Source organism: Emydura macquarii, unplaced genomic scaffold (assembly GCF_026122565.2).
Source record: "Emydura macquarii macquarii isolate MOO-44397 ecotype Brisbane River unplaced genomic scaffold, CSIRO-AGI_Emac_v2 contig_3692, whole genome shotgun sequence".
Classification (NCBI taxonomy): Eukaryota; Metazoa; Chordata; order Testudines; family Chelidae; genus Emydura; species Emydura macquarii.
In genome coordinates, this window is record NW_027133829.1 from 3,498,774 (window position 1) to 3,516,112 (window position 17,339).

General features: G+C 43.9%; 1 protein-coding gene across 1 annotated transcript in view; it reads left to right on the forward strand.

Moving 5' to 3' along the window:
• Positions 1 to 14,336, forward strand: part of LOC137146014 (guanylate cyclase 2G-like) — a 40,818-nt gene extending 26,482 nt beyond the window's left edge. The window contains exons 16-22 of the mRNA XM_067537076.1: positions 158 to 298; positions 1,206 to 1,398; positions 2,459 to 2,633; positions 4,505 to 4,603; positions 5,537 to 5,628; positions 10,167 to 10,274; positions 14,149 to 14,336. Coding sequence (XP_067393177.1) covers positions 158 to 298; positions 1,206 to 1,398; positions 2,459 to 2,633; positions 4,505 to 4,603; positions 5,537 to 5,628; positions 10,167 to 10,250 — 784 coding nt within the window. The 3' untranslated portion in view covers positions 10,251 to 10,274; positions 14,149 to 14,336. The remainder of the gene's footprint in view (positions 1 to 157; positions 299 to 1,205; positions 1,399 to 2,458; positions 2,634 to 4,504; positions 4,604 to 5,536; positions 5,629 to 10,166; positions 10,275 to 14,148) is intronic.
• The last annotated feature ends 3,003 nt before the right edge of the window (positions 14,337 to 17,339 follow it).

Here is a 17,339-nt window from a genome sequence, read left to right on the forward strand (position 1 = left end):
GGAGTAGCCAAGTATCCGAAGTCATTTCTCTCCCATGCACTCTAGATGCTAGAGAGGATCTTTGATAGAAGTGGAATACAGTTCCCATCAATGTTTTGTATTACTTAGAGCTCTTATGTACATTAAAAAAACATATTTGCTTGAACAATTCCATAAGCCACGTCAGCATCTTGGATAACATGGTAAACAAACTGGAAAAGTATGCCAATCACTTGGAGGAAGTGGTGGAAGAAAGGACCGCCCAATTGGTGGCAGAGAAAAAAAAGACAGATAAACTTCTGTCAGCAATGTTGCCCAGGTAATCAAACAACTTTTGTATGTTCATAAGATTGTCGACAATAGAATTTGGTGCAAGATAGAGCCTTTCATGCTCAGGATATCCCAGAATGCTTTGCAAAGTACTATAGTACTGGTAGAACAGTGTCTTATAAAGCTGAATGTGGAAATCTTATGCTCAACAATAGTTCACATGCTCACAACTTTGGACAAAAGTTTTCGTTCTATTGAAAAACAGGTAGATTGTTGCCTTGGGCTCTAATTAATGAATGGTAATTAAGCAATTCATTATTAATTATTATTATTTATTATATTGTGGTTGTGCCTAGAAGCTCCTGTCATGGAGCCATTGTGCTAGGTGCTGTACAAACGTAACAAAAAGACTGTTCCCCCAAAGAGCTTATAGGCTAAGACAAAAGACTACAGCTGGGTTCACCAGATACTCCGAGCAGAAGGAAACAATGAGACTGGTACTGTTCAACATAATCTGTGGTGTCAGCACACCAACTCCCTTAATCCTTGTCAAATATTTTGTAGGTATCATAGTCTGAACCTGTGTTAGTCAGCGTCATTTTAAAATGCATTTAATGCCATCAACTTCTTGTGCTCAACGGGCCTTCGCCCTCACACATCTCTGGCAAATGGGAGGCTGTGGCCACTTTTCTCTTTTGCAACCTCTTTCCCTCCAGTAGATAGGGAACTTTTGTCAAAGTAGAAGCTAGTATAAACCCAGGTTGAATCTGGTTTGGGGATTTGTAAGGCAGCCTTGAAAGTGCTTTAAACAGGTCATTTGGTGTGTTTCCCAAACAAGGCAGGACTTCAAGGCCCAGTGGATCTATTATGAGGAGGAGGATGGGAGGGGACGGAGGGGAGAGAGAGAGAGAGGAAACAAACCTGAAGAAAATGATCACTTTCTCCTCCTGTTTCAGCTTCATCAGAGAGCAGCTCATCGCTGGGAAATCCGTGGAGCCTGAGAGCTTTGATTCCGTTACCATCTTCTTCTCAGATATCGTTGGGTTCACCAATCTGTGTTCTCTCAGCAACCCCCTGCAAGTGGTCAATCTCCTGAATGACCTGTACATCCTGTTCGATAACATCATTAAAACATACGACGTATACAAGGTGAGACACGCTGCTCCCTGGTTATCAGGTAGCACAATTGCTGGGCCCAATCCTGCAAGCACCGTGTTTGCAGAACTTCTATTAACGTCCAGGGAAGTTTCCTGGACAGAGAGCCCTCGCAGAGTCAGGTCCCCTGTCTGTAGTTATTTGCATCAATTAACATGGATCACTTTGGATCAGGTTCTTGATTCATAGATTTTAGGGCCAGAAGGGAACGTGATCATTTCATACAGCACAAGCCATACAACCCAAAATAATTCCTAGAGTAGATCTTTTAGAAAAACATCCAATCTCGATTTAAAAAATTGATGGTGATGGAGAATCTACCATGGCCCTTGGTAAATTGTTCCAGTTGTTGATGACTGAGCAGAGTCACGAATAGTATCTCCTACATGTGCGTTATTGAATGGGTGGCTCAGAAATGGGCAGTGGCTTCTAGAACTCCCCCCTCCCCCCCACCCCCAAACTGTCTATTCAAATGCAGCCCCAGTTGGTGGTGAAAGAGTTCTAAGCATCCAATGGCTGACTGGTGGCCAATGTGTGTGATAAAATTGGCTGATCTCAGTGCCTTTAGAAAGTGTCTCCATGTCACAGAGGACACCCCAACAATTGGCCTGATCACTGTTAGTGAGAGACAGGCTTACTGTTTTTGAATGAGCCTGCAAAAAAGACATGGTCCCTGGATAGGAAGGAAACAGTTTTTGCCTGGTGAGCGCATCCAACTCCTACCCATCACAATCACAGCATTACCCACAAAGCCAGCCTCAGGGTATCCTGCAGGCTCACTGAGACGGTTCTTTAAGCACTCTCCAACCGTAAATCACGTGTTTTCAATAAAAAAGAGACAGATCTGATCTTCAGGTCACTACGGTCATCCTGTTGCAAGGGAAGTGGAGCTCAGCTAAGCAGAACCAGGACTAGAATGTAGAAGATCTTAACTCCTGGTTTTATGCTTAGTCCACTAGTTTGCCCTCTCTCTCATATTGGTTAATATTTGCCCTCTGCCCCAGATATGTAATGTGTGCCTAAGTACTTATTATTTTTGTTTTCCTTGCTACAGGTTGAAACAATTGGAGATGCCTACATGGTTGCCAGTGGCCTTCCCATCCGCAATGGAAGGAAGCACGCTGAGGAAATTGCTACAATGTCGTTGCACTGTCTCAGTGAAATGATCCCGTTCAAGATAGGGCACATGCCCGAAGAGAAGCTGAAGCTACGGATTGGCCTTAACACAGGTAAATAGCATGAGACTCACCTGCTTCCAATACTGAGATTTGTTCTTGGGCAGTAGAAACTGAGTCTCAAATACATAATTCATATCTTTGCATCAGTTCATAATTCACCTCAGGATGAGTCAAGCATCAGGTTAAGATAAGACTGGAGGGTGTTTTTTTAAGGGGGCTTATCCGTCAGTCCTAATTCAGCCAAAATTCCCCTTACCCTTAATTTGGATTTTTAACTGAGTAAGGACGAAGAACTGATGGCCAAATGTTTGTTTTAACCTTGGATATGGGTTTCCATCTTTAATTCACTCTAGCACATATTGAAAAGTTACAGCATGAGGCAGGGAGTTGGGAATTCTGGATTCTCTTCCCACTTCAGCCATGACTTCCTGTCTGACCGTGGCTACTCATGTAACTGCTCTGTGCCTCAGTTTCTCCAACAGCAAACTGGCAACATTAACATTCACTGATCTCCCAGAGATGCTGGGGAGATTAATTAGTTTCTATTTTTAGCAAAACAACAAGAGTTCTGGGGCACCTTACAGACTAACAAATTGATTTGGGCAAAAGCTTTCACCCACTTCATCAGATTTCTATTTTTAAGTGCTTTGAGATCCTTGGTTGAAAGGTGCAGAACATTAATATGAGACATTCAGAAGTAATTATAGTACTCTTCTCTGTGTTTGTAAATCACTGTGTGTAAATTTACAATGCTTTGTAAACATTTTACAGTGATTATAGTAATGTTGGGCTTCTGTTTTAGTACTCATCTAAAGAATGACACCTGCGATCTCAATTAGTGCCTTGTATTTCCTATCCAAGCAATACTGGCACAGCTTGGATTCTATGCTGAAAAGATAATGCATGATGTATTTCCGGTCGTCCCACAAAACAATAACATTACCTACCATTGGAGTGAAAGGGATCTTATTTCTAGAGCTGGGCAAAATTTTTCAGATGAATAGTTTATTTGCTGAAAAATGCAGTTTCAGATAACATGAAACTTATTCATACATTTGAAACAAATTCGTGGAATAGTTTCATCTGCAAAAATGGAAGGGGAGGCCATGTCCCTTATAACTTTTTAGCCTAGTCATTCAGGCAGTCACTTGGATGTGGGAGGCCTACATTCTCGAATTGACAGAGGTCAGGAAGAAATCTCCCCTATGGGCAGGTTGTTACATAACTGACTGCTGCTATAGAACTTTTTGAAACTTACTCTGAAGCATCTGCTACTGTTGGAGTCAGGATGTTGTAGATGGACCAAAGGTCTGCTCCAGTGTGGCAAATTTCTATGTTCCTTTCTCATGATACTTCAGTGACAACTGCAAATGTTAAAATAAAAAGGGGACAAATAATTGTCTGAATGTTTTGATCTTCATAAAATTTTCAGTTCTAATAACACAAGAAGCATTTCTATGGTATCTTAATAATCCCTATCTTTTATAAAGTGTTTTTCCTCCACTGATTGTAAAGAGCTTTACAAAAGAGGTCAGTATTATTAGTCCCATTTTACAGATGCATAGTGAAATTAAGTGACTTGCCCAGCGTCACCCAGCAGGCCCATGGTCAAGCCAGAAATTGTACACGTATTAGATTTTACAACAACACTCAGATTAGCTAGGGATTATTGCCATGATCACAGTTGCAGAAACTGAGACAATGAGTTGCCCAAGTCAAGAATCTGAGTTGGTATCAGAGCTGGGATTAGAATTTAGGAGTTGCACATACCTATGCTTGGGCTCTGGATAGGAGATTGAGACACTCTAATTTAAAGTGCTTTTCTAGTGCCTGGTTAAGAGTCGCAGTGTGGGACAAAATTGCTTTGCATAACACTTTCTGACTTGATTGCTTCATGGTTTGTGCTTTGTTTTGTACTTTAGGACCTGTTGTTGCGGGAGTGGTGGGAATCACAATGCCACGGTATTGCCTGTTTGGAGACACTGTTAATATGGCATCAAGAATGGAAAGTACCAGTTTGCGTAGGTACCATTTTATGTCGGCTTTGCAGTCATCCTGCATGGAATTTTTTTAACCCTAAACAGAGGCAGTGTTACACTTAACCCATTGTTGTTTTTTGTGTAAAACCTTTGCCATGCAATACCAGTTCGACCAACCCTGAGGGTTTCTGCCACTTGAGATAATTGTTGTCAGATAATAACAACTAGTTCTTACATAACGCTTTTCATCAGCAGATCTTGGAGTGCTTTACAAAGGAGGTCAGCATCATTATCCTTATTTTACTGTTGGGGAAACTGAGGGACAGAGAGGTGAAGTGACTTGCCCAAGGTCACACCGCTGGCTAGTGCCAGAGGCAGGAATAGAACCCAGGTCTCCTGAGTCATAGTTCATTGCTCTGTCCACTGCTATCCACAGTGCCTATGTTTTATGCTTAACAACCAGCTGGAATGTCCAATCTTTGAAGAACCTAAAATGAACATGGTATTTTGTATGTGTTACTGCCCTCAGACATCCATAACTGTGCGTCATAGACCCTATGCTGCTAATGGAGAGGCATTTGCTTGCTCATTTCTCTCCCTGCTGTTGCCGTGAAGCTCTGAATGACCGTATTGTGTGGCGTAATGACAACTGCAAAGACCTAGGTAGCCACGGAGTTACCATACCACATATTAAAAGAGAAATTTGAAGGTTTATATAATAAACACCACACTTTTCCCTTGGATACTGTTTCTGTCAAGTGATTTCATTTTAAATGGAGTCAAGCTAAGGCCTAAATCTTAATTTTACAAACCCTTCTGAACAGGAGGCAAGATTGGGGACAAAAATGAAACACAACCTTTAGGAAGAAAACTATTAGATTCTAAACAAGTTGGTCCTGTCTCTTTAACTAGTTAATCCTCCCCAGCCAGCCAAATACCTTTACAAAGTAAGTAAATAGATTTGTTTTGTTGTAGCTCTCCGAATCCATGTCTCCACAACCACTGCTAATGCCTTGCAGTCCATTGGCGGGTATGACTTGCAAGAAAGAGGGACCATAACAGTAAAGGTATGAACATTGAGAATGCAGAATGGGAGCCTGTCATGCGAAGTAGGTAGTTCTAATGTACTAGACGTCATATAGATGAGTTTGCAAGTATGTACAATGTATGCAGAACATATGCTTTCATGGATATGAACTGATGGTAATGCATCAGTGTAAAAACAAAACAATAATTCAGTACTATGCTGTGGCTAAGATCCTCCATCATTTTGCATCTGATAACCATCTGCCCAACATAGGACAGTGTTTTGCAAAATAGAATTAAGCATTCCAGAAAAAATAGGGCTCAATGCTGTGAAGTCTTTGGGCTTTCACAGCACTTTCAGAATCTCACATCATTGGATCCTGTGCATGATTTTTACCTTATTACAGTCTATGTTATTACTATGCTTTATTTCTTAGGTTACTGGAATGCCTTGAGGACCCAATAAGGGACTGTGGCCTCAACATGCTAGCCTCTGTACAAATGTATAACCAAGAGATGATTCCTGCTCCAAAGACCTTACAGTTCGAGCTTGCCAGTAGTTTTCTGATGGAACAGTTTCATTGGAACATACCAATTTCTCAAACCTGAAATGGTTTCAGTTCCGGGGTCGTTGGCTCTGGGGCAGCTCTGCCATGCAGACTGCACTGGGTCCAGGGACCCTGGGCTTCCAAGTGGGCAGTCCTAAAAGCCAGCTGGTCAGTGAGTCTACAAGGCGTGGGGACTCCTGCCCCAAGGACTTGCAGCCACAGAAACTGGGAGCTCATGCAGCTGCTTACTGAACATAAGAACGGCCATATTGGGTCAGACCAATGGTCCATCTAGTCCAGTATCCTGTCTTCCCACAGTGGCCAATGTCTGGTGCTTCAGAGGGAATGAATAGAACAGCTAATCATTAAATGATCCATCCCGTCAGACATTCCCAGCCTCTGGCAAGCAGCAATCTTTGCCTATCCTGGCTAATAGCCATTGATGGACCTATCCTCTGTGAATTAATCTAGTTCTTTTTAAAGCCTGATATAGTCTTGGCCTTCACAACATCCTCTGGAAAGGAGTTCCACAGGTTGGCTATGTGTTGTGTGAAGAAATATGTCCTTCTGGTTTTTTTAAACCTGCTGCCTATGAATTTAATTGGGTGACCCCTAGTTTTTGTGTTATGAGAAGTAGTAAGCAACACTTCCTTATTCACTTTCTCCACACCAGTCATGATTTTATAGACCTCTATTATATCCCCCCTTAGTCGTCTCTTTTCCAAACTGAAAAGTTCATCTTATTAATCTCTCCTCATATGGAAGTTGTTCCATACTCCTAATTATTTTAATTGTCCTTTTCTGTACCTTTTCCAATTCCACTATATCTTTTTAAGATGGAGCGACCAGATCTGCATGCAGTATTCAAGATGTAGGCACACCAGGGATTTACAAAAAGGCAATACGATATTTTCTGTCTTCTTACCTATCTCTTTCCTAATGATTCCCAACATTCTGTTAGCTTTTTTGACTGCCGCTGAACATTGAGTGGATGTTTTCAGAGAACTATCCACAATGACTCCAAGATCTTTACTGAGTGGTAACAGCTAATTTAGACCCCATCATTTTATATGTATAGTTGGGATTATGTTTTCCAATGTGCATTAATTTTGCATTTATCAGCATTGAATTTCATCTGCCATTTTGTTGCCCAGTCAGCCAGTTTTGTGAGATGTCTTTGTAACTCTTTGCAGTCTGCTTCCAAATCATTGATGAATATGTTGAATAGTACTGGTCCCAGTACAGACCCAAGTGGGACATCACTATTTATCTCTCTCCATTCTTAAAACTGACCATTTATTCCTACCCTTTGTTTCCTATCTTTCACCTGTTACTGATCCAGGAGAGAACCTTCCATTTTAACCCATGACTGCTTACTTTGCTTAAGAACCTTTGGTGAGGGACCTTGTCAAAGGCTTTTTGAAAATCTAAGTACATTATATCCCTGAATCACATGCTTGTTGATCCTCTCAAAGAATTCTAGTAGATTGGTGAGACATGATTTCCCTTTGCAATAACCATGTTGACTTTTCCCCAACAAATCGTATTCATATATGTGTCTGATAATTCTGTTCTTTACTATAGTTTCAACCAATTTACCTGGTACTGAAGTTAGGCTTACTGGCCTGTAATTGCCAGGATCAGCTCTGGAGCCTTTTAAAAAAAATTATCTATCCTCTAGTCATCTGGTACAGAAGGTGATTTAAATGATAGGGTACATAGCAACAGTTAGTAGTTCTGCAATTTCACATTTGAATTCCTTCAGAACTCGGGTGGATATCATCTAGTCCTGGTGACTTATTACTGTTTAATTTATCAATTTGTTCAAAACCTCCTCTAAGGACATCTCAATCTGGGACAGTTCCTGAGATTTGTCACCTAAAAAGAATGGCTGAGGTCTGGGAATCTCCCTCACTTCCTCAACCGTGAAGACCGATGCAAAGAATTAATTTAGTTTCTCCACAATAACCTCATCTTCCTTGAGTGCTCCTATAGCATCTCAATCATTCAGTGGCCCCACTGGTTGTTTAACAGGCTTCCTGGTTCTGATGTATTTAAACATTTTTTTTGCTGTTACTTTTTGAGTCTTTAGTTAGCTGTTCTTCAAGTTCTTTTGGTACCTTCCTAATTATATTTTTACACTTCAGTTGCCAGAATTTATGCTCCTTTCTATTTTCCTGAATAAGATTTAACTTTCAGTTTTTAAAAGATGCATTTTTGCCTCTAACTGCTTCTTTTATTTTGTTGTTTAGCCACAGTGGCACGTTTTTGGTCTTATTATATTTTTTAATCTGGGTGTATACGTTTCAATTGAGCTGCTATTATGGTGTCTTTTAAAAGTTTCTATGCAGCTTGCAGGGATTTCACTTTCGGCACTGTATCTTTTAATTTCTGTTGGACTAATTTCCTCATTTTTTTGTAGTTCCCCTTTCTGAAATTAAATGGTACTGTGGTGGGCTGCTATGGTGTTTCCCCATCCCTACAACAGGAATGTTACATTTTATTATGTTATGGTCACTATTACCAAATAGTTCAGCTATATTCACCTCTTGGACCAGATCCTGTGCTCCACTTAAGTCAAGAATCGCCTCTTCTCTTGTGAGTTCCAGGACTAGCTGCTCCAAGAAGCAGTCATTTAAGGTGTCAAGAAACTTTATCTCTGCATACTATCCTGAAGTGACATGAAACCAGTCAACATGGGGATAGTTGAAATCTCTCATTATTATTGAGTTTTTTATTTTTATTGCATCTCTAATCTCCCTGAGCATTTCACAGTCAATATCACCATCCTGGTCAGGTGGTCGGTAGTACATCCTACTGCTATATTCTTCTTCTTCAAGCATGGAATTATTATCCATAGAGATTCTGTGGCACTGTTTGCTTCATTTAAGATTTTTTTTTCATTTGACCCTATGCTTTCTTTCATATGTAGTGCTACTCCCCAACAAGTACGACTTTATTCTGTCCTTCTGATCTATTTTGTACGCTGATATTGCTGTGTCCAATTGATTATCCTCATTCCACCAAGTTTCTCTGATGCCTATTATATCAATTTTGTCATTTAATAAGAGGCACCTTATGTTTACCCATCTTAGTATTAGGACTTTGAGCATTTGTATATAAGCACTTTAAAAAATTGTCACTTTTAGCTGTCTGCCACTATGTGATGTAAGTGAATGGGACTCTTTTTCATTTAACTGTTTCTCATCAGATCCTACCCATATTTTATTCTCTCCTCCTTACTAGGATATAGAGAATCTCCATGAATAGATCCTCCCGTCTGTGTCCGAACCATGTGCTCCTCCGTATCTGTTGGGTTTCCTCCAGCCCTCAGTTTAAAAACTGCTCTAAGACTTTTTTAATTTTACGTGTCAGCAATCAGGTTCCATTTTTATTTCGGTGAAGCCCATCCTTCCTATATAGGCTCCCCCTTTTCCAAAAGGTTTCCCAGTTCCTAATAAATCTAAACCCCTCCTCCCTACACCATCCTCTTATTCCTGCACTCATGAAATTGATGTGTCAATTTCATAAGCACAGTAAAAATTTCTGTCAGTAGCAGCCATGCTTCCAGACAGGGCAGGCCTTAGAGATGGGAAGTCAGGATCGCTGCCCTTGGCATCAACATTGAAGGCACTGATCCATTGTATTTGGGACACCAAATCCCTGAAGGGAGAGAAGGAGTTGGTTCAATTTTGTTTTGTTTTTTTGGGGGGTTTATTGCACCTTTTGAGTCTGAGGGGACATTTTTTTCCATCCTAGGTAACAAAATACCTAGGGGTGGCCTAGTTCCAGGGAGCCCATTTCATTCTGAAAACCCCATGTGTCAATGTTTCCAAAACATTTTTCCCCCCAAAATTTGCAGTTTGTGGGAAACTCTGAAAAATTTGGAAACAAACCACATTCTGAAATACCAATTTATCCCTCAATCCAGAAATCCTAGTTTAGGCCAGCTCTACTTAAAATCAGTATGTTTGTTTTTTTTTTCTAGATTCCTCTTGTACAACTTTACTTTCACTTCTTTCTGTTGTCAGGGCAAAGGAGAGCAAAGAACGTTTTGGTTAAAAGGAAAAGCTGGCTTTCACTTGCCTCTCCCAGAGTTCAGTGACAATCTGTGAGGCAGTTGGAAGGAAACTGTGGCGGTAAGGGAGAGCGTTAAATCCATGTGCTGGTAATGCAGTGGGAAAGTTCAAAGACTGGAGAAGTGATCTAATATGTGGGTCTATTGAAGCTACTAGGCTTGGCACTGCCTGTTAGGGGGGATGTATATGCTGCAGCTACAGTGGCCAATAACAGTGGCGTATCAATGGGGGGAGCCAGGGCCCTGGGTGCCAGGGCCAGCCCTTCACAGGGGGATTCAGGAGGTTCTGAGGAGCACCCCTTAGCACCTCCCTCCCCATGTGTCGTGAAGGGCCGGCCCGGCGCCCCCACAGCAGGCCGCGGGGTGGGGGGAAGGGGGATAGGCCGCCCTGTCCAAGTCAATGCCAGGTTGCGGGGCTGGATCAGCAGGTAAGTGCCGGGCTGGCCCTTCACGATGGGTGGGGGGTGCAGGAGGCTCTGAGAGGCACCCCTCAGCGCCTCCCCCCCCCCCCCGCGCATCCTGAAGGGCCGGCCCAGCTCCCCTCCCCAGGCTGGGGGGTGTGGTTGCCCCATCCGAGTCAGTGCCAGGCTGCGGGGCTGCAGCGAGAGAGGCAGACGCCATGCAGTGAGTAAGTGGGGGGGGGGGGGGGCAGTGGAGCCAAGCCTGCATTTGCAGCCTCCCCCAAGCCCCACCTCCCTCCCCCCTGCAGGTACATACCCCTCCTCCTCGGGGCAGCTGTGGGGTGGCATCAGGACCCCTCCTGCCCTGTGGGGGGGCAGGGGTGTGAGGCCTGGGGGGTGGGGGGAGAACACAAATGTAGGCTTAGCCCCCGGGCGCCGGAGACCCTCGGTACGCCACTGGCCAATACTTACATTTGCACCCAGTGGCAGTGGAAATAGCACCCCCCAGGGGGGGGGGTCTATGGGCCCATTTCCCACTCTGCCCCCGCTCCCTCTCTTGCTGTGGGGGTGGTGGGGAGTGGGAGTGATGGGGCAGGGGTGGGGGGACGGCGTGACAGGCTCTGCCCCAGAGCCCTGTCTTTGGCTGCCTGGCCCCTAAGCAGCTGGGGTCCCCATGGCTCCCTCCTTGTGCCCAGCACGGGGGCGGAGGGGCCGGGGAAACGTTTGCTCCCCCTCAGCGGGAGCCCTCGGCCACCAGCAGGCCTGTGCTGGGGTCTGTGCGGCTGCCAGGGATATTATCGCCCGGCAGCCCCTGGTTGCCTGCGACGGGGGAAAAGGGGAGGGCTGCCTCTGAGGAGGAGGGCCCAGCCAGCGCCCCCTCCACCCCTTCTGCTTGTCCTGCTCCCAGCTGCACTACAGACGTTCTCTTACTGAAATACAGGAGACTTGGGAGTGATTAACTTGACTCCTCAGTTGGTTTAAATCAGTGTCGCTCCACTGATGGCAGTGGAATGACGCTGTCCTGCACCATCTCAGGATCCGACCCCGCTGAGTGTGTTATCGAAATATTCTAGTTCTAGCATGATGGTCTGAGTTCAACAGGGGCGTAGCAGCTTAGTCTCATTGTGGTTCATGCGGCTGGTGAAGAACAATCCCTGGGATGTGGAATTGGATTATCACTTACAAAAACATTTTCAAACCACACCTTTTTGGTGGTTAAATCTGAAAACCGCAGGTTATTCCTGGCCCATTAACTGCTAAACTCAATTGAAACTCAATCCACCTGGGATCTGTGCTGGCACAGAAGTGTAACCAACTGTTTAGAGTGTGTTGCGCACCCCACCACATGTCCAGTCCGCACAGCATCTGAGTCTTTTAAAGATCCCAACTATAAGCTCAAACTCAAGGTTTTGGAGCTTCCTGGTTCAGTCCCTGACCAAAATGTTCCTGACCAAAATGGCAGTTGCCACAGATGCAAATGAAGAACTCTCCATTAAAATCAATGGTAGGATATGACCTTTGGAACATAAGAAATAGAGGGAATTAAACTGGTCTTTGCACCACGTTATAGTGTATTCACTGGACAAAATTCAATTCTGTCTCACACAGATGACATAAGTAAGATCTATATGAGCAATTCAGTTGGGCCTATAGTCTTTCCCATGTGAGGATTATTTGGCGTGATGCATTAAAATTTTGGCAAATCCTGTATTTACACACAGGAGATGCCCTTTCAAAGCAGATGCAGTTTTATATCTTCCTATGTATGTTCCCTCACTAGCTGATTAGAAGACAACACAGAGACTATGTTGCAATCCTATGCCGTGTACTGTTTAAGAGGGGAGAGAAACACCTTCTCCAGTTGTAAATTGATAATGCATTAATATGCATAGCCCACAAAATACATCATGGAAACAGAAAGCATGTTATGCATTTCCAAAGCTTTATATAATTAGTTAGAAAGCAAAAAGGTAAGACAGTTTTCTAAGAAACATTTGCACTGCTGTGCTGTGGCCCATCAGGAGTTTGGAGACTGGCATTTTTCTTCTCAAGATATCCTTTTGTCTTTTGGTTAAAGATGTAAAATCCGAAGGGCCAGGTTTTCTGGTCTGCGAAGGCCTTTTTGTGTTTCACCGGTGGCTCCAAGTGACGGTTAAGCAACTAGAGAATGCCCGTGGAGAATCCACTCTGATCAGGGGAGCTCCCACAGGTGTACAGCTGGCAAAGGGGCCTTGGCTGCTTCCTGGACCAGCCTCCCCCTCCCACAGAGAGTAAGGGGAATGAAGGGATGGGGCTGAGAGGGGTAGAGGAAGAGGCTTAGCAAAGCAGAGCTCTGCAACACCCAAACCTCTTCTGGTGTAAGGCTTATTACACTAAGAACAGGCAGCCTGGAAATCAGGAAGATACTGCATCTGTTAATCTCCACAATGGCTGAGTACAGCTCAGGCCTAATGAAGAAATAGGACCACCCTAAATTCCTAGGCTATGTGGCTATGCACCGTTATGCCACATTCCAGCCAAGAGGTGACTGAGGTGAAATAATTCTTATAAAGTGTTCAGAGCCCAGCCCTTAAGTGCTGATGTGACCAAATCTTTGTGGACTTCACTGAGCAAAACTCCCACAGCAGGCCTGCAGAATTGGGGCTATAGTTTTTTAATCCATTTGTAAAACACTTTGGGATCCTTCTGGAAGAAATTCACCATCACGAGATGGGCTAGCCCTTTAAGGGATTTGGACTTAGTCCCACCTGTGCCCTGTCATTTGGTCCTATGATGAGTTTGGGCTTCAGCCAAGAGATTGGTCCAGGTGACCAGGCATCACGTGATGGTAGCCTATTGGTGGGGCTTCCTAGGAAAGAGCCTATTCCCTCAAAGAGAGGGAGGCCAGGAGCTAGGACAGACCTCGGAGAGGGCTCTCCAAAGGGGACCTGGAAGAGGTGCCCTGCTCAGAGTGATCTGGGGAGCTGAGAGAGAGAGAAAACTGAGGTCTGAACCTCTGATATAAGGTGAGCTGGGAGAGAGACCTGCAGGGATCTGAAGAGAGAGACCAGGGAAAAGGGCTCCCCTGCTAGAGGAAAAGGCCTGACTGGAGCAACCTGACATTAGTGGCAGAAGTAGAAACCTTAAGAGATGTAACAGCCATAGGAGGAAGAGGCTTGAGGAAACACCAGGCAAGAGGAGCTGGGTTTTTGGAAAGAAGCCCAGTAAGGGGCTAAAAAAACTGGAGTTGGGAGACAAGAGAGAGACTTGTTTTAGCTGCTCTTGTAATTGTTGCATTTATAATTGTGGTGATGTCTTAATAAACCCAGACCCCAAGAAGGGATATTATTAGGCTCACTGAGTGCAGTTTTTGAGAAACTCAAGAAGGGAAAACTGAGTCAACAGCAGGTCCCATTTTGGATCAAGTATGACCCTGTTACAGTCACCCATATAAAAGAGGTCTTTGTCTCCCCTGAAACACACTGAAAATGGAATTGTATTGTGCCGCTTCTCCTTGTGGCTCTATGGATGACCCTCATCTTCTCGTTGCTGTAGGAGGAACTCATTGCTGGGGTTACTGAACACAATCCAGACAGGCCATTTGACTGCAACGTGGAATGAATGGAAGACTAATATGGTAGCTCCCACATTGCACTGGCGAACGCGGAGACCTTCAGAATTCGAGTTCAAGACAAATGTCTTCTTGACCACAGCAGATTCCAGTCTTCTATCATCTTGGAAGGTGACCTCTTGTAAAAGCGAAATAGATTGTTTTGAACATCATGGGCTAAAATCTCTTGCCATCTTCCACATTCCAGAACAAGCTCTCAGATACTAGTAATAGAAACAGCAATTAGTTGGCCATTACATGGGGAAATTAACAACCACGTGCTGTCCCTTGTAGGTCAGGACACACTAGGATTCCCTGGGAATAGCAGCTGGGTCACTGCTGCAGCCTGAGTCTTCATGTACATGCTGCTCCAGACTGGCTGAGTTACCCCCTTTGGGATAGGGACTACCCTGGCTGAGACCCCCTAGGGATCTATATACCCAATCACAAGCCCAAACCCAAATCATTCCTGAACTTCAGGGAACTACAGATCAGCATCCAAACTTTGTAGCTTGTGTTATGCCGTATGCAGCTGGTAGTGTGGGCTGAATCCAGAGCAGTGTAATATCCCCTGGGAGGTGTGGGTACTCAGACGCTTGGCTCCATAACTGGCAGGGACTGTGGGAATTCTGTGGCACACTTAGCTCCTGGCAACACCAAGGGTGTGAGACTCACCTGGGTGCAAACTGATAGCTCCTGTATACTCAGCAGTAGCATTAATGAACCTGTCGAAGGACCTCAGTTCAGGCTTCCTTCACAAGAGTTGTGATACAGGGATAGATAACCAACAAGGGCAAAAGAACCAGCCTTTAGTGAAGGTGCAGGGTGGACTGAGAGCCAGAACTGTCTAACCCTCACATTTCATGACATGAGCTTGTTAATCCCTTCTGGCATGGAAAGGTGGAAAGCTTTAGGCAAGAAAGCATCTGGGATTGGTTTCTAAAACCTAGCACTAGGGGCGGGTGGGCAAAGCATGAAAAAAGCCACATGAAACTTTTTCGAATCAAGATGCTCCGTGACTCTGTGACTCATTCAACAAAATCTGCTTTGCTCTAGGAAATATCTCAAAAGCAGAAAAATCACATTGAAAAGTCTTCTCGTGGGCAGTTTGAATGATACGAACAGGTCTAAGTGAGGAAATCCATCCTTCTAACCTAAACCCAAAAGTAGCTAGAATAATTTGTCTGAAGAGAGTGCACTAGCTAGTGCAATAAATATAGTCTGATCTGATCCTATTATCTCAGAGGTCGTCACAGTGGATTCTGTTTGTCAATTATTGCAGCTTATAGGAATCCTTGCTTTAAGCTACTTATAAATTAAATTACTTATATTAGACGCCTGAAACCTATTTAGGCAAATAGTGCCCAGAGTGAGGGCAAACCTGTACAGAATTTGAGAACTGTGGACACACTGCTTACAGGATCATTCCTGAATTCTCTAGGAAGGAATAAGAGCCCTAATGAGTTTTAAGAAGGACAATAAATTTGAAACGTATTTTACTGAAATTACTTCAGGGTTTTTCCCCTATTCGCTTTAGCAGTGTTCAATCTCGTGTGCTGCCATAGTTTATGTAATGGATTGACATGAAATTCTGTGGGTTTTTTTACAGTGGTTAAGTACTATATGTGCAATGTCAAATTCATTGTTGTTAACTATTGTTATTAATGATGTCATTTTGTTAGAACCTGGAGGCCTCAGTCAGGTCATGGGCCTCATTGTGGTAAGCGCTGGATGATTGCAGAGTTCACGACTGTCCCTGCTTAGAGTCAGATAAGATGTATTGAACAGGTGCAGCTGGGAGGGAGTAAGAAGGAAGACTGGAGTAACCCTAACAGGATGTTGTAGCATCAATCGTGATGATCCCACTAAACGAAATGGAGAAAAGGCAAGCAGATTAAAATGGCAGCTTGAAAAGGATGCAGCTACTATAGGAACTTTGCAAGGTTCAAAGGAGGGATAGGAGGGTTATATAGGTAATAAACAACAGACAGAGCGATGATAGTCAATGCAAACAAAGCACATTGGAAAGGAGAGAGAACCTGGTGTTTCAGGCTTTAAACCAAACTCTGCCTGTTAGGGATTAGGATAAAACTGGGGCAGATTACCCCACATCTCTCCACCACAGGGCTTGTTGCACTTTTGTGTGAAGCAGCTGGTGCTGGCCACTGTTGGAGACAGGATACTGGACTGAATGGATCTCAAGTCTGGTAATGTCTATGTTCTTGTTTCAGTTATGTACTTGCTGTAATGTATCTATAGATGTGCGTGCTCCTGGCACTGGGATTAACAGAGGGCAAATAAAAACTGATTGTAGTGTATTAATTTTAGTCTTCTTTATCATAGCTGCATAAAAGTTTGACGGAAAAGACCTAGATCTAAGATCAAAGATCTATCCGTCTCCTTACCCAGTGTAAGAGTATTCCTTTCTGGATATTTTCAAATGTTTTGTCCAGTCTAGTTTGAAATGTGTCAAGCAATGGACCTTCCATCACTTCCCGTAGAGACACTATCCTACACATCTCGCTCCCAGGAAATGGTCATTTCTCCCTCTTGTGACTGGCCCCAGAGGCATTAAGTACCTGCCACATACTGACAGTTAAGAATTGTTGTTACTATTATAATTTGTATTGTGATAGTATCTTGGGGCCACAACTGAGGTCAGGGCCACGTTTTGCTAGGTGCAGTTTGAACACTTCAGTCAGGAGGTGCTTTTGCAGCAGGTGTAGACATACCGGAGCTGATTTGCTCGCGCTAGCTTGCTTAAAAAAAAATAGCAGCATAGGCACGCAATTACAAGTCTGCCTGGCACCCTCCATGTGTACTGGAGTGGCTAGGTCCAGGTCGTCACCCATGCTGCCGCTTCATGGCTATTTTTACTGATCTAGCTTGATCACGTCTAACTCGGGTATGCCTGCATGTGCTGCCTTCCATCATCCCTTCTGATTGCTGAGTGGATATCCATGGTGAAAGAGAGTCCCTGCCCCAAGGAGCTTGCATTTTAAACACTTCTCCAGTCAAGGGGTGAGGATTTGTGCTTTTGGTGCTACTGATCATGCATGTGACCCCTGCTGACAGCAGAGGGGTCTGTGCTTCTGCAGCCATGGTCGATTACATTGATCTGCTTCTCCAGTTTTTA